The 16,695-nt window shown below is 45.6% G+C and overlaps 1 protein-coding gene across 2 annotated transcripts in view; it reads right to left on the reverse strand.

Moving 5' to 3' along the window:
* Positions 1 to 16,695, reverse strand: part of LOC115171080 (C-type mannose receptor 2) — a 35,590-nt gene that overhangs the window by 16,054 nt on the left and 2,841 nt on the right. For both annotated transcript variants that reach the window (XM_029727579.1, XM_029727578.1), the window contains exons 2-14: positions 12,598 to 13,032; positions 9,730 to 9,903; positions 9,410 to 9,574; positions 8,995 to 9,108; positions 7,065 to 7,208; positions 6,353 to 6,544; positions 5,314 to 5,468; positions 5,042 to 5,146; positions 3,147 to 3,262; positions 2,868 to 3,016; positions 2,313 to 2,533; positions 788 to 933; positions 163 to 259 (exon numbers count right to left, since the gene is read on the reverse strand). In XM_029727579.1, coding sequence (XP_029583439.1) covers positions 163 to 259; positions 788 to 933; positions 2,313 to 2,533; positions 2,868 to 3,016; positions 3,147 to 3,262; positions 5,042 to 5,146; positions 5,314 to 5,468; positions 6,353 to 6,544; positions 7,065 to 7,208; positions 8,995 to 9,108; positions 9,410 to 9,574; positions 9,730 to 9,903; positions 12,598 to 13,032 — 2,213 coding nt within the window. The remainder of the gene's footprint in view (positions 1 to 162; positions 260 to 787; positions 934 to 2,312; positions 2,534 to 2,867; positions 3,017 to 3,146; positions 3,263 to 5,041; positions 5,147 to 5,313; positions 5,469 to 6,352; positions 6,545 to 7,064; positions 7,209 to 8,994; positions 9,109 to 9,409; positions 9,575 to 9,729; positions 9,904 to 12,597; positions 13,033 to 16,695) is intronic.

The raw sequence follows: 16,695 nt of genomic DNA on the forward strand, positions 1-16,695 counted from the left end.
ATGTTGTTGCAGCTGGGCAGTAGCTATCAGTAAATCAAGGTCGCTGTGTTAAGCTGGGTCAATAATAGATAGTGCTGTGGTTTGGCTGCTCGAATTAGGTCCATAGACATGCTGTGATGTAATGCTGTGGCTGGATGACTGGATGGTGATGCTGTGACTCACAGCCAGTCCATCGCTCCACTTCCAGCTGCCGTTGTCCATGGGGTTCCTGCGGTTCAGCCCGATCCAGAACCAGTGCTGCTCATGGTCCTCTAACTCCCTGTGGACCATCATCAGCAGCAGCATCAGCGTCGTCGGCATCAGCAGCAGGGATGTCAGCATCATTATCGTTATTGTCATTATCATCATCAACAGCAGCATCATCATCATTACTATCATCATCACCATCATCAGCATCATAGTCATCAGCATAAAACATATATATAATCCGTCACTGTGCCCTTGAGCCAGGCACTGAACCCTAATTGCTCCAGAGATTATGTACAATGGCGACCCTGGCCGTGACCCCACTCCCTGCGGGTATCTCAGGGGGAGTTGGGACATGCAAAAAATTCATTTCCATTACACACTGTGTGTAACAGGACAAATATAAGCACCCCCAAAAAGTATTATTATATACATTTATTATTATCATCCTCATCATTACCACCACATTCCCTCTTTAAATTACAAACGCATCCCCTTTTCCAATAAGAACCACGTTCTCCCTCCATCCAGTCTAGGCCCTGTAACAGAGACCCATTCATACAACCCATGCATGATCAAGGTGGAGTGTCCACCCACCCACCCAAAGGCTTCGTGTAGTATCTGCAGTATGAAGTGCTCCTCCTCTGGGCCACTGACACTCAGCAGGTTGGCTCCATGGTGTCTCTGACAGGCTAGGTGGGCCTGCAGCCAGCTCAGCTTCTGGTCCATCTGGGCCAAGTCAAACACCTGGGACACACACACACACACACAAATGCAGGCACGCAGGCAGACAGGCAGGCAGACGCATACACACACACATACACACACACATATGCAGGCACGCAGTGCAGACAGGCAGGCACACACACACACACACACACACACACACACACACACACACACACACACACACACACACACAGAGGCGTTAGAGGCAAATAAATGGTATCTATATTGACTAAACTAATACATATGCTAAAAAATATATGTGTAGTAATAAACTCAGCAAAAAAAGAAACGTCCTCTCACTGTCAACTGTGTTTATTTTCAGCAAACTTAACATGTGTAAATATTTGTATGAACATAACAAGATTCAACAACTGAGACAAAAACTGAACAAGTTCCACAGACATGTGATTAACAGAAATGGAATAATGTGTCCCTGAACAAAGGGGGGGTCACAGCGTTGCGATTGCCTGTAATGACAACAAGCTCAGTCCAATGATGCTGTGACACACCTCCCCAGACCATGACGGACTCTCCACCTCCAAATCCATCCCGCTCCAGAGTACAGGCCTCGGGGTAATGCTCATTCCTTCGACGATAAAAACGCGAATCCGACCATCACCCCTGGTGAGACAAAACTGCGACTCATCAGTGAAGAGCACTTTTTGCCAGTCCTGTCTGGTCCAGCGACGGTGGGCTTGTGCCCATAGGCGACGTTGTTGCAGGTGATATCTGGTGAGGACCTGCCTTACAACAGGCCTACAAGCCCTGTCCAGCCTCTCTCAGCCTATTGCGGACAGTCTGAGCACTGATGGAGGGATTGTGCGTTCCTGGTGTAATTCGGGCTGTTGTTGCCATCATGTACCTGTCCCGCAGGTGTGATGTTCGGCTGTACCGATCCTGCGCAGGTGTTGTTACACGTGGCCTGCCACTGCGAGGACGATCAGCTGTCCGTCCTGTCTCCCTGTAGCGCTGTCTTAGGCGTCTAACAGTACGGACATTGCAATTTATTGCCCTGGCCACATCTGCAGTCCTCATGCCTCCTTGCAGCATGCCAAAGGCACATTCACGCAGATGAGCAGGGACCCTGGGCATCTTTCTTTTGGTGTTTTCCAGAGTCAGTAGAAAGGCCTCTTTAGTGTCCTAAGTTTTCATAACTGTGACTTTAATTGCCTACCGTCTGTAAGCTGTTAGTGTCTTAACAACCGTTCCACAGGTGCATGTTCATTAATTGTTTATGGTTCATTGAACAAGCATGGAAAACAGTGTTTAAACCCTTACAATGAAGATCTGTGAAGTTATTTGGATTTTTACGAATTACCTTTGAAAGACAGGGTCCTGAAAAAGGGCCGTTTCTTTTTTTGCTGAGTTTATCAAGTAGCGGTAAAGGCGTAGGATACCTTGTAACAGTGGTGCAGCTTGCCGTTTGTCTTCCACCCGTTGGGGCAGGATCCAGTGAGGCTGGGGGTGGGGTGCGGGGCTGGGGGCTCAGGGCTGAGGGACGTGTCCTGGTTCAGTCTACAGATGAACTTAGCCCGGGCCGACGCACAGTCCTTCACCTCCCAGAGGCCTGTGGCGTAGCCCGTCTCCATGGTTACACAGCCCCCTTTGATGTTTCCTCCTGACAGAGGAGAGGGGGGAGAGAGTGGTCCCTGTTACGTAGTTGTATGAGTCTGGGTCTGGGAGTAACTGACTGACTGACACACCAGTGGGGATGGCAGAGATCATGGCAAAAGATGGTCTTGAAAATGGTAAACCAATCACCTGATTAAGACATTGGCAATTTGGCCACAATGAATACTCAAGAGATAAGTGTTTATACCATATCTGGTTTTGACAGGGCTCTGGGCATATGGCATACAGCACAGACAGGTGTCCTGAAGACTAGTACAAGACCAACATGTCCGTCATGATAGCTCTGTGGACAGATAGAGAGACAGAGGTCCATGTCCCACCTGGCTGGTCTCTGTTCCAGTTGGTATAGGCCACTTCATCCCCGCTGAGCCAGTGGAATTTTCCGGGGCTGTTCTGGTCAAGCAGTGCTATCCAGAATGAATCCCCAGAACGGCCAAACACCAGACTGTTGACAAATGCCTGCTCAAACCTACAACATCGCACATGGACAAGGCTCAAGGGTCAGAGGTTACACTAGGTGTGTGTGTGTGTGTTTGTGTCTGTGTGTGCTGGCGTGTGCTTGCACGAGTGTATGGACAGGTATGCATGTGTGTGGGTACCTATTGGTGATGGTGATGAGGGTAGCTCCGCTGCCAGCGCAGGCCTTACTGCCCTCCTCGAAGGTCACCTGCTCCTCTCCCACCCAGTAGCAGGCCGGACTGTGCCATCTCCAGCCCTGACGAGAGAGAGAGGTGGGGGAGAGAGAGGAGAAAGGTTGAGTAGGCATAGAAATAATAACTGTCCAAAGAGATCTATCTACATCCATAGACATGCATGAAAACACAACCGGATGAGATGGGAACGTATAAGCATAAAGTACTATAAACAACACATGGATAATAAGGAAAGGGCAATTCTTTTTCCCTACTTATAAAACTGGGGCAGGACAGAACAAGTCCAGGCTCAGAGCTATACTCTCTCTCAAACCGCTCTCTTGCTCCACCCCTCTCTCTCTCCTCTCAGTGCTTATCTGCAGACGTGTACAGAACGAGAGCACAGCCAACACACAAAATGTCACAAGGGTTTGAGTGTGTAGTCGTGTACACGTGTGTGTGTTGAAGTGAGTGCGTATGTGAGAGAGGACGAGAGAGGGAAAGTCACTTTGTGTGATTTAGTCCAACTTCAGGCTTTTGCACAACTGCACTTGGCAGGAAGGGAGAAACCTCAGACTTCCAGCTGGCGAGCCACGTTCCTCTTTATGAGCCTCATACTAGAGAGGCAGATGCGTATGTTATCTATTCCTCTCTCTCCTGTCACATGACCCACAATGCAACACTCTCTGGGGATCTCTAGTGTTACAGTTCCCCGAGCCAATGAGCTGTGGATCATATAGACCCTATTGTTCCGACAGAACCGCAGAACCGCTGAACCACTAAGTCGGTAACTTGGTTGTCTCACACTTTCTCTTCAGATGTTGAGTTAACTCAAAAAGCGAGCATTAACTCATACAACTCGCACAACGCAGTCAACTCCACAGAGAAAGAAGTTGGCCAAGCAGGAGCCAAGCTAACAGCAGTAACTCATTTGCCATGAGGCATTAGCTGGGCTATCCATCATGTCTAGTGAGCGAGTGAGGGAGCGCATAAACACTAAATTACTGAAGCATCAGGATCAAACAGTAATACCTCTGCCTGAGTAAATGTTTTTACCCTTTAAGCAGGAGAGGATTGAAATAGAGCAGGAGAGGAGAGCACACAACCATGGGGGAAACTAGTCAAAGATAAGAAGAGAATTACAGTCTGTGAAATTGCAGAAAGAGAGAGACAGACAGAGACAGAGACAGAGAGAGAGAGAGAGAGAGAGAGAGAGAGAGAGCGAAAGAAAGAAAGAAAGAAAGAAAGAAAGAAAGAGAGGGGTTTACCAGATGTGAGACGTGTGGATATGGTTCATTTGTGTGTGGGTATTTTTGTGAATGTGAACACATTTGTGGGGCTGTCTGGGGGTAGGGTCTGGCTGACCTCCCTGGCCCTGAGGGGGTGATTCAGAGCAAATACAGACTGGGGCAGAGGGGTGGGCAGAGGGCAGAGGGGCGGAAGGTGGAGGGGTGAGGGATGTACAGGGAGGGGGGCAGAGTGTGAGGGGGTGCACTCAAATATTCACAATCTGCATTCAGAGTGCCAGTGCTGACATTCTGCATCTGGAGTTAGAACAGCATGACGCTGCTAGAACTGTGAATAGAACCTTTCTAGACAGACAGAGAGGGGGACAGAGACGGAGAAACACAGATTGAGAGGAAGGAGTGAGAAAAAGAGAGAGGGCGAGAGAAAGTAGTGACCGAGAGAGAGAGAGAGAGAGAGATTGAGAGAAGGAGTGAGAGAAAGAAAGTAGAGAGAGAGGGGGGAGGGAGAGAAAAAGAGAGAGAGCAAGAGAGAGGGAAGAGAGGAGAGACAAAGAGAGAGGGAAAAAGAGAATGTAGAAAGCGCGAAATAAAGAAAGAGACTATAGTAAATCTTACTGGTTTGCACCCGTGGTCCTGTGCCTGTCCGTCAGTCTTCTGGGCTGCTTTCTTACAGATGGACGGCAGGGTCTGGTTACAGGGACTGTCATTCCAGCGGCCTTCCTGTACACACACACACGCACAGACGCACACACACACAAAGAGAGAGGACACAGCTGCAGAGTATAAACAATAGTGTTCCGTAAGGAGGCTTGCTGGCGGTGAGAACACACAGCTGTGAGATGACGAAGGGTCCAGACTAGAGGGGTCAAAGGCCAAGGGTCACTCACGGGTCCCCAGATGGTGACACAGTCCTCGGGGGTGTTTTGGAAGTTGTTGGGCTCAAAGGGGTGCCAGTAAGTGAAGATGACGGGCGTGTGGTCTGTCCACTGGAAGTCCATCTGCATAGCCGTGTCATGGAGACCAATCCACAGCTCCTCCACATCTGACACACAGAGATATGACGATAACTATCACAGAGCAGGGAGGAGACACTACAGCAATCACACTAGGACAGAAACAAGATGGGACAAGCAGTGAGTGGATTGGAGTATTAGGACAGAAACAAGATGGGAGAAGCAGTGAGTGGATTGGAGTATTAGGACACGCTTCAACTAAAGTGTTCCTAAAGGGTTCTTCGGTTGTCCCCATAGGAGAACCCTTTTTGTTTCTAGGTACAACCCTTAAGGGTTCCATGTAGAGCCCTCGGTGGAAAGGGTTCTACCTTGAACACAAAAGGATTCGACTTGGAACTAAAAGGGTTCTTTCTACCTGGAACCAAAAAGGGTTCTTCAAAGGGTTTTCCAATGAGGACAGCCGAAGAACCCGTTTAGGTTCTAGATAGCACCTTTTTTTCTAAGAGTGTAGGTAGGGTGTAACTACAGTACGCCAACCCCTGTCCTTATAGTGTGGTGGTGCAAAACGTTGTAAATAACTTATTATATACAGTGCCAGTCAAACGCTTGGACACACCTACTCATTCAAGGGTTTTTCTTTATTTCCACTTTGTAGAATAACAGTGAAGACATCAAAGCTATGAAATAACACATATGGAATCATCTAGTAACCAAAACCTTTCCTCACTTTTGACTGGTACTGTACCTTTTTATTTCATTTCATTTTTGTTGTTTCAGGTAAACAACCTAAACAAATTGTACACATGTGCTATATATAAAAACTAACAAGAAACAAGATCAAATATCTCCTATGAGAGAAACTGTTGGACACTGAAGTTGAAGATTCTTTTTGTGACATGTACAGTATTGTAGTATCTGTGTAGCAGATTCAGGTTGAGGTACCTTTCCATGACATACTGCATTATCTGTGTACCTCGCTTGATGTTGTTGATGATGAACTCTAGTTCAGGCAGGGTGTGGAGGCTGACCAGGTTGGCCTCCATTTTCTGACAGGTTTTCTGAGCAGCGTCCCAGTCCACCTTCTCTGACGTCAGTCTGTAGCAGCCTGCCTGGAACGCCTGCCAGCCCACATCACACTCGTACTTCTCATCATCCGCCCACGAGTCTGCAGCCCACAGAGCAGAGACAGAGAGCAAACAGAAGGGAAATATATCCTATATTAACTATTTGCTAATACAGTAGAGAGCATATAACCCGATGGTAACATAAATCTAGGATTTTGTTTTTAGAACTGTAACTACTCACATACAGTGTATGTAACTGTCCATGAAACAACAAGCTACATATGTAGGATCTTAATTTGAACCTGTTCGCTACAGAGGGAAAATAATCCTGCAGCAACAGGAAATGTGAATTATTATGTGGATTGTAACAAATGTACATTTTGCAGGGGTTGATACATTTTTTGTAAGGGAAAATCAAGTCTGAAATTTGAAAGTGGAAATTACAAACATTAGAAGCCTTTTTAAAACTCAAAAACACTACAAATGTGCCTTTCCTGCTTTGCAGGAAAATTCTCAGCAACAGAAGAGTGATCAAATCAAGCTCCAATATCTGTAAAAGCTTTAGCAGGGAGGATTTGATAAGGAGGTCTAGAGTCTCGACCGGTGACTAGGCAGACGTACCGGTGGTGAAGGGGTCCAGGGTGGCATTGGGTCTCTTCTTACAGACGTAGGGAAGGGCTACAGAGCAGTCTCTGTTCTGCCAGCGGCCAGACGACTCTGTCCTGATCACCGCACAGTTCTCCTCCTCCACATGGCCCGGCTGGTCTGGGATTGAAATAGATAGAATATTGGGAGGTAGAAAGAAGAGACAGCTTAGAAGTTCTCTGTGTAGTCTGTGGTGTTAGTGTTGTAAACAGATGGTAGAGGTTGGGTTGGGTTAAAAGGATGGCTGAGGATGGATAAGGTTAAAAGGATGGCTGAGGATGGATAAGGTTAAAAGGATGGTTGAGGACGGATAAGGTTAAAAGGATGGTTGAGGACGGATAAGGTTAAAAGGATGGTTGAGGACGGATAAGGTTAAAAGGATGGATAAGGATGGATAAGGTTAAAAGGATGGTTGAGGACGGATAAGTTTAAAAGGATAGTTGAGGATGGATGAAGTTAAAAGGATAGTTGAGGATGGATGAAGTTAAAAGGATAGTTGAGGATGGATGAAGTTAAAAGGATAGTTGAGGATGGATGAAGTTAAAAGGATAGTTGAGGATGGATGAAGTTAAAAGGATAGTTGAGGATGGATAAGGTTAAAAGGATGGTTGAGGATGGATAAGGTTAATAGGATGGTTGAGGATGGATAAGGTTAAAAGGATGGTTGAGGATGGATAAGGTTAATAGGATGGTTGAGGATGGATAAGGTTAAAAGGTTGGTTGAGGATGTATGAGATTGGGTTGGGTTAAAAGGAGCAGGTTGGCATTTATTGTCATGAATATTGCCCTGAAAGCAGCTCTGCAGTGGTCACTTGCTGGCACAGCCTGTAACGCCCTGGCCATAGAGAGGGGTTTTTGTTCTTTATTTTGGTTAGGACAGGGTGTTACATTGGGTGGGCGTTCTATGTTCATTTTTCTATGTTTGTGTATTTCTTTGTTTTGGGCCGTGTGTGTGGCTCCCAATCAGGCACAGCTGTAGTTCATTGTTGCTGATTGGGAGTCACACATAAGGAGCCTGTTTTTCCTTTGGGTTTTGTGGGGGATTGTTTCTGTTTAGTGTCTTGCACCTGACAGTACTGTTTGGCTGTCGGTTTTCTTGTTTTGTTGTATCGTGTTTGTTAATTAAAACTCAAGATGAACACTAACTCCGCTGCACCTTGGTCTACTTCCACAGACAGCCGTTACACAGCCACAAAGTCATAAAAACTGATTTTAAACCCAACCATAACCCTAACCCTGCTAACCCTAACCTTACATTAAGACAAAAAAATGAATTATGTTTTCATACATTTTTACTATATAGTCAATTTTGACTTTACAGCTGGCCCATCTAGCGAGAGTTCTGCTTCCAGGGCAAGATTCAGGACAATAAACGTCAATCTGCTTTTAAAATCAGGGTTGAGGATGGATGAGGTTGGGTTGGGTTAGAAAGATGTTTGAGGATGGTTGAGGTTGGGTTAAAAAGATGGTTGAGGATGGTTGAGGTTGGGTTGGAAAGATGTTTGAGGATGGTTGAGGTTGGGTTAAAAAGATGGTTGAGGATGGTTGAGGTTGGGTTGGAAAGATGTTTGAGGATGGTTGAGGTTGGTTAAAAAGATGGTTAAGGATGGTTGAGGTTGGGTTGAGTTGGAAAGATGTTTGAGGATGATTGAGGTTGGGTTAAAAAGATGGTTGAGGATGGTTGAGGTTGGGTTGGGTTGGAAAGATGTTTGAGGATGGTTGAGGTTGGGTTAAAAAGATGGTTGAGGTTGGGTTGAGTTGGAAAGATGTTTGAGGATGGTTGAGGTTGGGTTAAAAAGATGGTTGAGGATTGTTGAGGTTGGGTTAGAATGGTGTTTGAGGATGGTTGAGGTTGGGTTAAAAAGATGGTTGAGGTTGGGTTGGGTTAAAGGCAGTGTTCTCTCACCGTTCTCCCAGTTGAGGTATTTGAGCGGGGAGGAGTCACCCCACTGCCAGCCTCCGGTGATGTCCAGGTCATTCAGACCGATCCACAGAGCAGCACTGTAACCAGTCAGCAAACCTACAGCAGCAGGGAGACTTCTCTTAAAAACCTAAGATATTCTCATATAAACAGAGGCAAGATCACACTCTCCCTCTTTAAAACTATTAGAGAAGAGGTAAGTTGAGAAAAGATGGTGATTTTAAGGTATGCTTTTAAATGGCTTATACACGCTTAATACATAGTTGTTTACCAGTAATGTTTAATACCAGTTCATAACAGACCTATAAACACATTTCTATCAAACCGAGAATAAGGAAGAAAACCTCTACCGTGTTGTAGCATAGAGCACTGCATTTTAGACTCTCCTCTGGTCTCTTACCGTTGATGTAGGTCTGTTCATGTAGCTTGGTGATACTGAGCAGGTCTGCCCCCTGCTGTTGGCAGCTGATGCGAGCCTCGCTCCATGACAGGGTGGCCTGGAAGTTGAACTGGTAGCAGCTGTCTGTCAGGGGATCTGTGTCCCAGAACGTCTCACAGTCATTGCCTGGGAGGGGGAAGGAGGGAGTGAGTGAGAGAAAGAGGGGAGGGTGGAAGAAACAGAGATCATTGCAAGGGGAAAAAGTCATAGAGAGACATAGAAAGAGTCTGTGGTGCGTGTGTGTGTGTGGGGGTGGGGGGGGGGGGTGGACAGTGACTCACTCTTAACAGGACAGAAGCCCCAGCGTTCGTCCTTGCCATAGTCGAAGGTGGTGGCACACCACAGGTGACCGTCCTCTCTGCCAATACTGGTGCAGTTGTGGAACCACTGGCCATCGTACATGAAGGGCAGGTAGCAGGGCCGACCGTAAGAGTTCCCCTGGATAGTATAGATCTCTGCAAAGGCGCACGATGGAAAGACTTCAAATCCCAGGATGCACTGGCCCTGAAGCGCCACTTTCTGTCCCAAATTGATTTGTGTGGATGGTTTTTACTGAGCAAACAAATCTGTGTACTGAAAGACGTGCAATTAAACGTGATCAATAAATAGAAGATATATTACAAGGAAATTAAGGCAGACGCCAAAGTGTGCTTTTGGACCAAAAGGTATGGGAAAGACCATCAAAGGTAAACAATAAACCAAAATAGACCAGATAATGGAAAAACAATCAAACAATTTACATCTGAAAAATAACTACATCAGGACAAAGCTTTATAAAAAACTATATACTGTCTGAAACAGTTCAAAAAGTATGCCAGAAAAAGTCATTTTCATTTTCACTAGCAATTGACAAGGGTAGAAAGGATACTCTTTCCAAAAAGCTTTCTCTAAAATAATAAAATAATGAGTTTAGTTTATAAGCAGCTGTTTTACTTATTTTCCCAGTCTATTGTGAGACTGCCATGTATAAACTAAACTCCATTATTCTTTGAGAGGTGAATGAACTTTATTTTGAATGAAACCTGATCTCCACAGTTTGACAAAATGCCCAGGGGTTGCCACGGTAGCCTCTGCATTCCACTGGACAGCGGGGTATGAAGGAAAGGACAGCAGGGACAACTCAAATCAACTCTCCAAGACACGATGGAGAACGAGAGAGAGAGGGAAGAGAGCGAGCGAGGAAAGATAGAGAGAATTGGCGAGGGAGAAAAGGAGAAAGAGAGCGGTAGAGAGAGAGAGAGCTGTAAAAGAGAGGGACTAGAAGGGTGTCTGCGATGTTACCAAAACACACAGAGAACTAGCCAGGCCCATAGAAAGTAGGGCATATGTGTTAAAAAGGGGGAAAGGCCTAGAAAGTTCCCTTTTCCCTCCTTCATTTCCCTCTCTTCTCCACCAGTGGCTGGTTCATGTCAAGCTGCTAGCCTGCTAGCTACACAGCGGGGTGACTAATGTCCGTGGCATTCTTTATTCAGCAGCCTGTTGACTTCACAAAAGCAAGTTGTGAGGAATGGCAGTTAAAAGTTACAAATGCCTTTTGTCTCCCCACAGAAAAAGGAAAGAAAAGAAGGAGAGGAAAGATAGAGGAGGAAAGTAAAGAAGGAGAGGAAAGATAGAGGAGGAAAGTAAAGAAGGAGAGGAAAGATAGAGGAGGAAAGTAAAGAAGGAGAGGAAAGATAGAGGAGGAAAGTAAAGAAGGAGAGGAAAGATAGAGGAGGAAAGTAAAGAAGGAGAGGAAAGATAGAGGAGGAAAGTAAAGAAGGAGAGGAAAGATAGAGGAGGAAAGTAAAGAAGGAGAGGAAAGATAGAGGAGGAAAGTAAAGAAGGAGAGGAAAGATAGAGGAGGAAAGTAAAGAAGGAGAGGAAAGATAGAGGAGGAAAGTAAAGAAGGAGAGGAAAGATAGAGGAGGAAAGAAAAGAAGGAGAGGAAAGATAGAGGAGGAAAGTAAAGAAGGAGAGGAAAGATAGAGGAGGAAAGTAAAGAAGGAGAGGAAAGATAGAGGAGGAAAGTAAAGAAGGAGAGGAAAGATAGAGGAGGAAAGAAGTAATTTTCTGGACTTAGGTTGTAGGAGATCTGGTTTTAATTCCAGTCAGACAGGCTAGATACAGTATTTCAAAGACTAAGCCCAGCAGAAAGGTTGTCAGTGCAACTTAAATTATAACATTTGATATCTGTATGAATAATAATACTACTACTAATAATAGTGGAAACAAGGCTTTGCTTCAAAACCACACTGTTAACCCTTAAGCGGGGGCTTCAACTCCTAGGTCCTACATAAACACTAACATACCGTAGGCTAGAACTGGGTGATATGGACAAAAATCCACATTTTTGTGGATTTGCCTGAATTGCCTGAATTGATGCAAAAATGATAAATAGAAGGATAGTTTATAACATTAATGTGCAACAAGTTCTTGAAACGTTTCCTACTAACTTACTACTAGTCTGATGGTTGTAGCCATCAACTGTCCCATTAACAATCACCCATATTAACACACTTACTTCATTCCAAACTTCACATTTCTCTAGTACAGGCTACGTATCATAATGAGCGATATCAGCGAAATGCCCGCGATAAATGATCGGCATGGTCGGTGTCAATCATTTCCGGTTTAATGACCCAGCTCTACTGTAGGCTATGTGAGGGCAAGGGCATTCCACTGTTTACGTCTTGAGTTTACAAACACAGAGCGAGAGGGCTTTCCTTAGCTATCTTGCTGGCGGGCAGCCAGTCAGTCATACAGTCGACAGAGAGGCCCAGGGCAAAAGAATTGCAGCGTGCGTCTGAACAGATACAGCTGTACCCTCCTCAACAGTACAACTCAGCTGACTAACCCTGCCTCAGCTTTTCATTCACAAGCCCTGTTGGGAGAAATAGTGACAAACCATATGTTGAATTTTCTTTTGCAAAATGGCTGACTCCCTTGTCCTACCCGAGTCGAACTGACGTCTTGTTGCTCCATACCAAAACAAAATCAAGACTGTTATTTTACATTACATATCAGTCACTTCCTGACCAGAATGACTTGCTCAACTTACACTTCCCTTTATCAGACAAAGAGTTGATGACCCTATTTTGGTACTCTTTGTCTAGTAGTAGTCATCCACTAGAATGACTTTGCAAACCAGAAGCAGAAGATATTCTACTTACCACGATAGCTCCTAGAACAAAGGTCCTGATCGTCCCCAAAGAGCCTCCACTTGAGCCCCTCCCGTGGGGGCTTGACATCCGAGGCCACCACTGAGTAGTTAGTGGAGGGGTTAACAGGGTGCGAGGGTGACGGCAGGTACAGGTTGAGGTTGTCCAACACCTGGGAACAGTACCAGGTCCAGCGGACTCCGGGAGGCTCTCTGTCACAGGGGTAGACGCCCAGTTGTGAGGTGTCCTCCCTGGAGCTGTAGTTGCCTGTTGTCATGCCCAGGCACAGAGAAGAGCCTAGGTTGAAGAGCCGGCCCCGGGTCACCCACTTCCACTTCTGGGCGTCATCCTCGCAGGACTCGGACAGGGACAGGGAGTGACCCTGCACCCCTAGACAGCCCTGAGCCCCCTCGTGGAAGAACACAAACACATCACCATTCACAGGCTCTGTGGAGAGAGAGATAGAGAAACACAGAGAGAGAGAGACACATAGAGAGAGACACAGAGAGATAGAGAAACACACAGAGAGAGAGAGAGAGACACACAGAGAGAGAGAAACACAGAGAGAGAGAGAGAGAGAGACACATAGAGAGAGAGAGACACAAGAGAGAGAGAGAGAGAGAGAGAGAGAGAGAGAGAGAGCGAGAGAGAGCGAGAGAGAGAGAGGGAGAGAGAGAGAGAGAGGGAGAGAGAGAGAGAGAGAGAGAGCGAGAGAGAGCGAGAGAGAGAGAGAGCGAGAGAGAGAGAGGGAGAGAGAGAGAGAGAGAGAGAGAGAGAGAGAGCGAGAGAGGGAGAGAGAGAGAGAGAGAGCGAGAGAGAGAGAGAGCGAGAGAGGACAGTCAATAACACTGTTCAGGAACTATTCCATCTTTAGCTGCTAATGTGGAGAACACGATCAATATCACTGTTAATGGATGACCTGCTTTCCTAGAGCAAACATCTTTCAGCTGGTTGTGGTGCTGTTGAAAGGCTAGCTTTCTCACAATAATACCTAGCCCACCCAGTTATATCTCCTCTCACATCTATGACAAAACAGACAAACAAGTTGGAGAAAGAAATCATTGAATTTACATATTTGAAAGACCATAGGAGACTCCCAAACCTGTATCAACTTAACCAGACATTGACCCAGGTTATGTGTCTAGACAAGTGTTAATTGGAGGGGGCTGCTGCTTTTAAAATGTGGCTGCACATGTTTTTTCACGCATCTTTTAATGTTGGTAATGTCTATTTATTTGTTATTTCCTGTCAGATTCTGGGGTATTTGCCCCATTTCAGACATGTGACCTGGAATGGCCTTTCTCCTCACTGTGCTCTGAATGTCATGTGAGGGAAGGTTGGCTGAAGAACTAAATGAGGACTGGGCGGTCTGGGGGTTTTGGGGGACTGGTTTGGAACTTTATCAGGAGAAAAAATCTGTTTCTGTTGTCAATATCGGATAATATACATGTCATTACTTTACTTAATTATGTCAGTAATTTACCCAGACAGAGTGACCCTACAGTTAATTCTCAAAAAAAGTTACAATGAAATGTCATGAACTGTACCTTGACTTAGTTCATCCTTATGCAGTAATGTATATGTCAATGTGCTATGGGCATTGGGTCTCTACTGTAGGCTCTGTGTAATACAAGAGTAAGTATACTGTATACACTCCAACCCTGCATGAACTGATAAGAGGAGGAGGTAGAGAGAAAGTGAGATACTGTATTTAACTCTAAGCTAGCTAGATACTGGCTGGACTCCAGCCACTATGGCTGGAATGTCGGGAAGAGAACCCAACAACCTTCCCAAAAACCCACTGTGGTTTTCTCTCCGACCCACTTCTTCTCCAAGCTTTTCTGTTTCTTCTGGGGGGGATTGGGAGGTTAAGGCCAGGTGATTCAAAAGTGTGTGCACTGGTGGAAGAGAGAGCGAGAGACGGAAAGGGAGAGAAAGAGAGGAAGAAAGAGAGGAGAGGGAGTGCAGCTGTGATGTTAAGTGAACAAAAAGAGCAAGGCGAAAAAAGGAACGACCCCAAAACAAGCCCTCCTCAGTGAATCTGGGTCCAGAGAAGAGAAACAGAGAGAGAGAGACCGTCTGCATTCCTCCTTCACGGGGCCCTCCGAGGGGCCAGGATGTGGGGAAGGTGGGACAGATCACTGGGTGTTGGACTGAACATAGGGAAAGGGGGATACTTAGTCAGTCGCACAACTGAATGCATTCAACTGAAATGTGTCTTCCGCATTTAACCCAACCCCTCTGAATCAGCTGGCTCTGGTATGGGGGTACTTCAGTCCACACACAGAATAGGGGTCCTGGCCTGTAGTACTAAACCGCCTCCTCAAGTCATCTAATCAGTCCACTGTAGCTATCTCACAGAACTAGCAACACCGCCCTTGCAGCACTACCAACACTAAAACGATGGAGAATCTCCATAAAAAGAGTCCCTACAAAGTCGTTATTAATACAGACCTTCAATCAGTGTAGCACTAGCTTTTCTCAGACTCACTCAAACTGTTGCAAAATTGTTGAGAAATAATAGTCAGCTTGTGGCCTTGGACAGCTTCCAGATGCTGCAAATGGTGCAGTTACTAAACACAATGGCTGAGTGGTTCCACAGAGCTGTGAGCCTCCACTGGCAGTGCTTTGTACAGTGTAATCAGATATAATTACCAGCTATCCTGACTGCTGCAGACATCTCATTGTAGCACCATGTTGTTAGTCCTGTTTACTGTCCACTAATTGTGACGCAATAAAGATTCAGGAGTCAAAATATCTTTTCTCACATGGTAATGGTGCACCTCTGGAAAAATCTTTACTATGCACTCTTAGAATTCTTTTCATTTTTATTATTTAACCTTTATTCAACCAGGCAAGTCAGTTAAGAACAAATTCTTATTTACAATGACTGCCTAGGAACAGTGGGTTAACTGCCGTGTTCAGGGGCAGAACGACAGATTGTCAGCTCAGGGATTCAATCCAGCAACCACTAGGCTACCTGCCGCAAGATGCAGTGCCTTTGACCGATGTGCCACTCGGGAGCCCAGTTCTGCAGTTGTCGCCATAGAAGAACCCTTTTTGGTTCCAGGTATAACCATTTTGGGTTCCATGTAAAACCCTCTGTGGAAAGGGTTCTACATGGAACCCCAAAGGGTTCTACTTGGAACCAAAAGGGATTCTTGGGTTCTTCTATTGGGACAGCCAAATAACCCTTTTTGGTTCTAGATAGCACCTTTGTCATTGAAGTAAAAGAATGAGGGGCAGGTTCCATGAGTTTATAATTTCAGACTCCGATTATTAACGTAACACAATCCATAACAGTCTGAAATGAAAAACCTTTCCATAGACTCATTTCTCTCCAGGGAACTCATTGTCTGTCATTTCCATTAAATGGCATGTCTTCAATAACCTTGCTACAGTCAGTCAAGCACTCTCTACAGTTCTCCAACAGCAAAGACAAACTGAGTCCTGTTAATGTCATACCGTATGGACCCTGTAGATCAGACAGTTCAGCAAAGTTGCTCAGTCTTTGATGCCTCTCAATTCAAGGATCTTTCTTACCTTGTGGTCCATGCCAAAACATTTAGCAGTGCTCCCAGCTACCCCGGTCTGAAAATCCAACCCTTCTATACGTTCTTTTAACGGGCTCTTCTCTGTCGTGACAGGCAATCCACCCCAGCTGCGGGCAAATTACAGGATCAACTTTGCCTTTCCCAAATGTGTCAAAACACTGTACAGAACAATGAATTCATTTTGGACATCTACAGCACTGACTTTAAGCCGGATGCTCTGAAGTAAGCAGTGCTGCTTCCAGTGGTGGGTGATTTCCTTGACAAGGCTTACATAACGATGCTTTTGGCCATGCTAACGCTTGGCTTAGCAACACTCAACGACAGTGTGGCAAGAGGAGTTTTTAGGAGACGTACATGTTATTAAAAGCAGCCTGATGTCATTTAGTCTTTTGTCATGATGAGAATCAGAGCCACAACAAAAGGATTGTTGGTTTTCTGTTGCTACCAAGGCAGTAAAACTGAGACTACCTATTAGACCTTGATGACTAATTTCCCACAGGACATGACTAGTACCCAACAAGCTGGGCACTGATGTTACTGATGTGAAGTAGCAGCT

The sequence above is a fragment of the Salmo trutta genome, chromosome 32 (assembly GCF_901001165.1).
Source record: "Salmo trutta chromosome 32, fSalTru1.1, whole genome shotgun sequence".
Taxonomy (NCBI): domain Eukaryota; kingdom Metazoa; phylum Chordata; class Actinopteri; order Salmoniformes; family Salmonidae; genus Salmo; species Salmo trutta.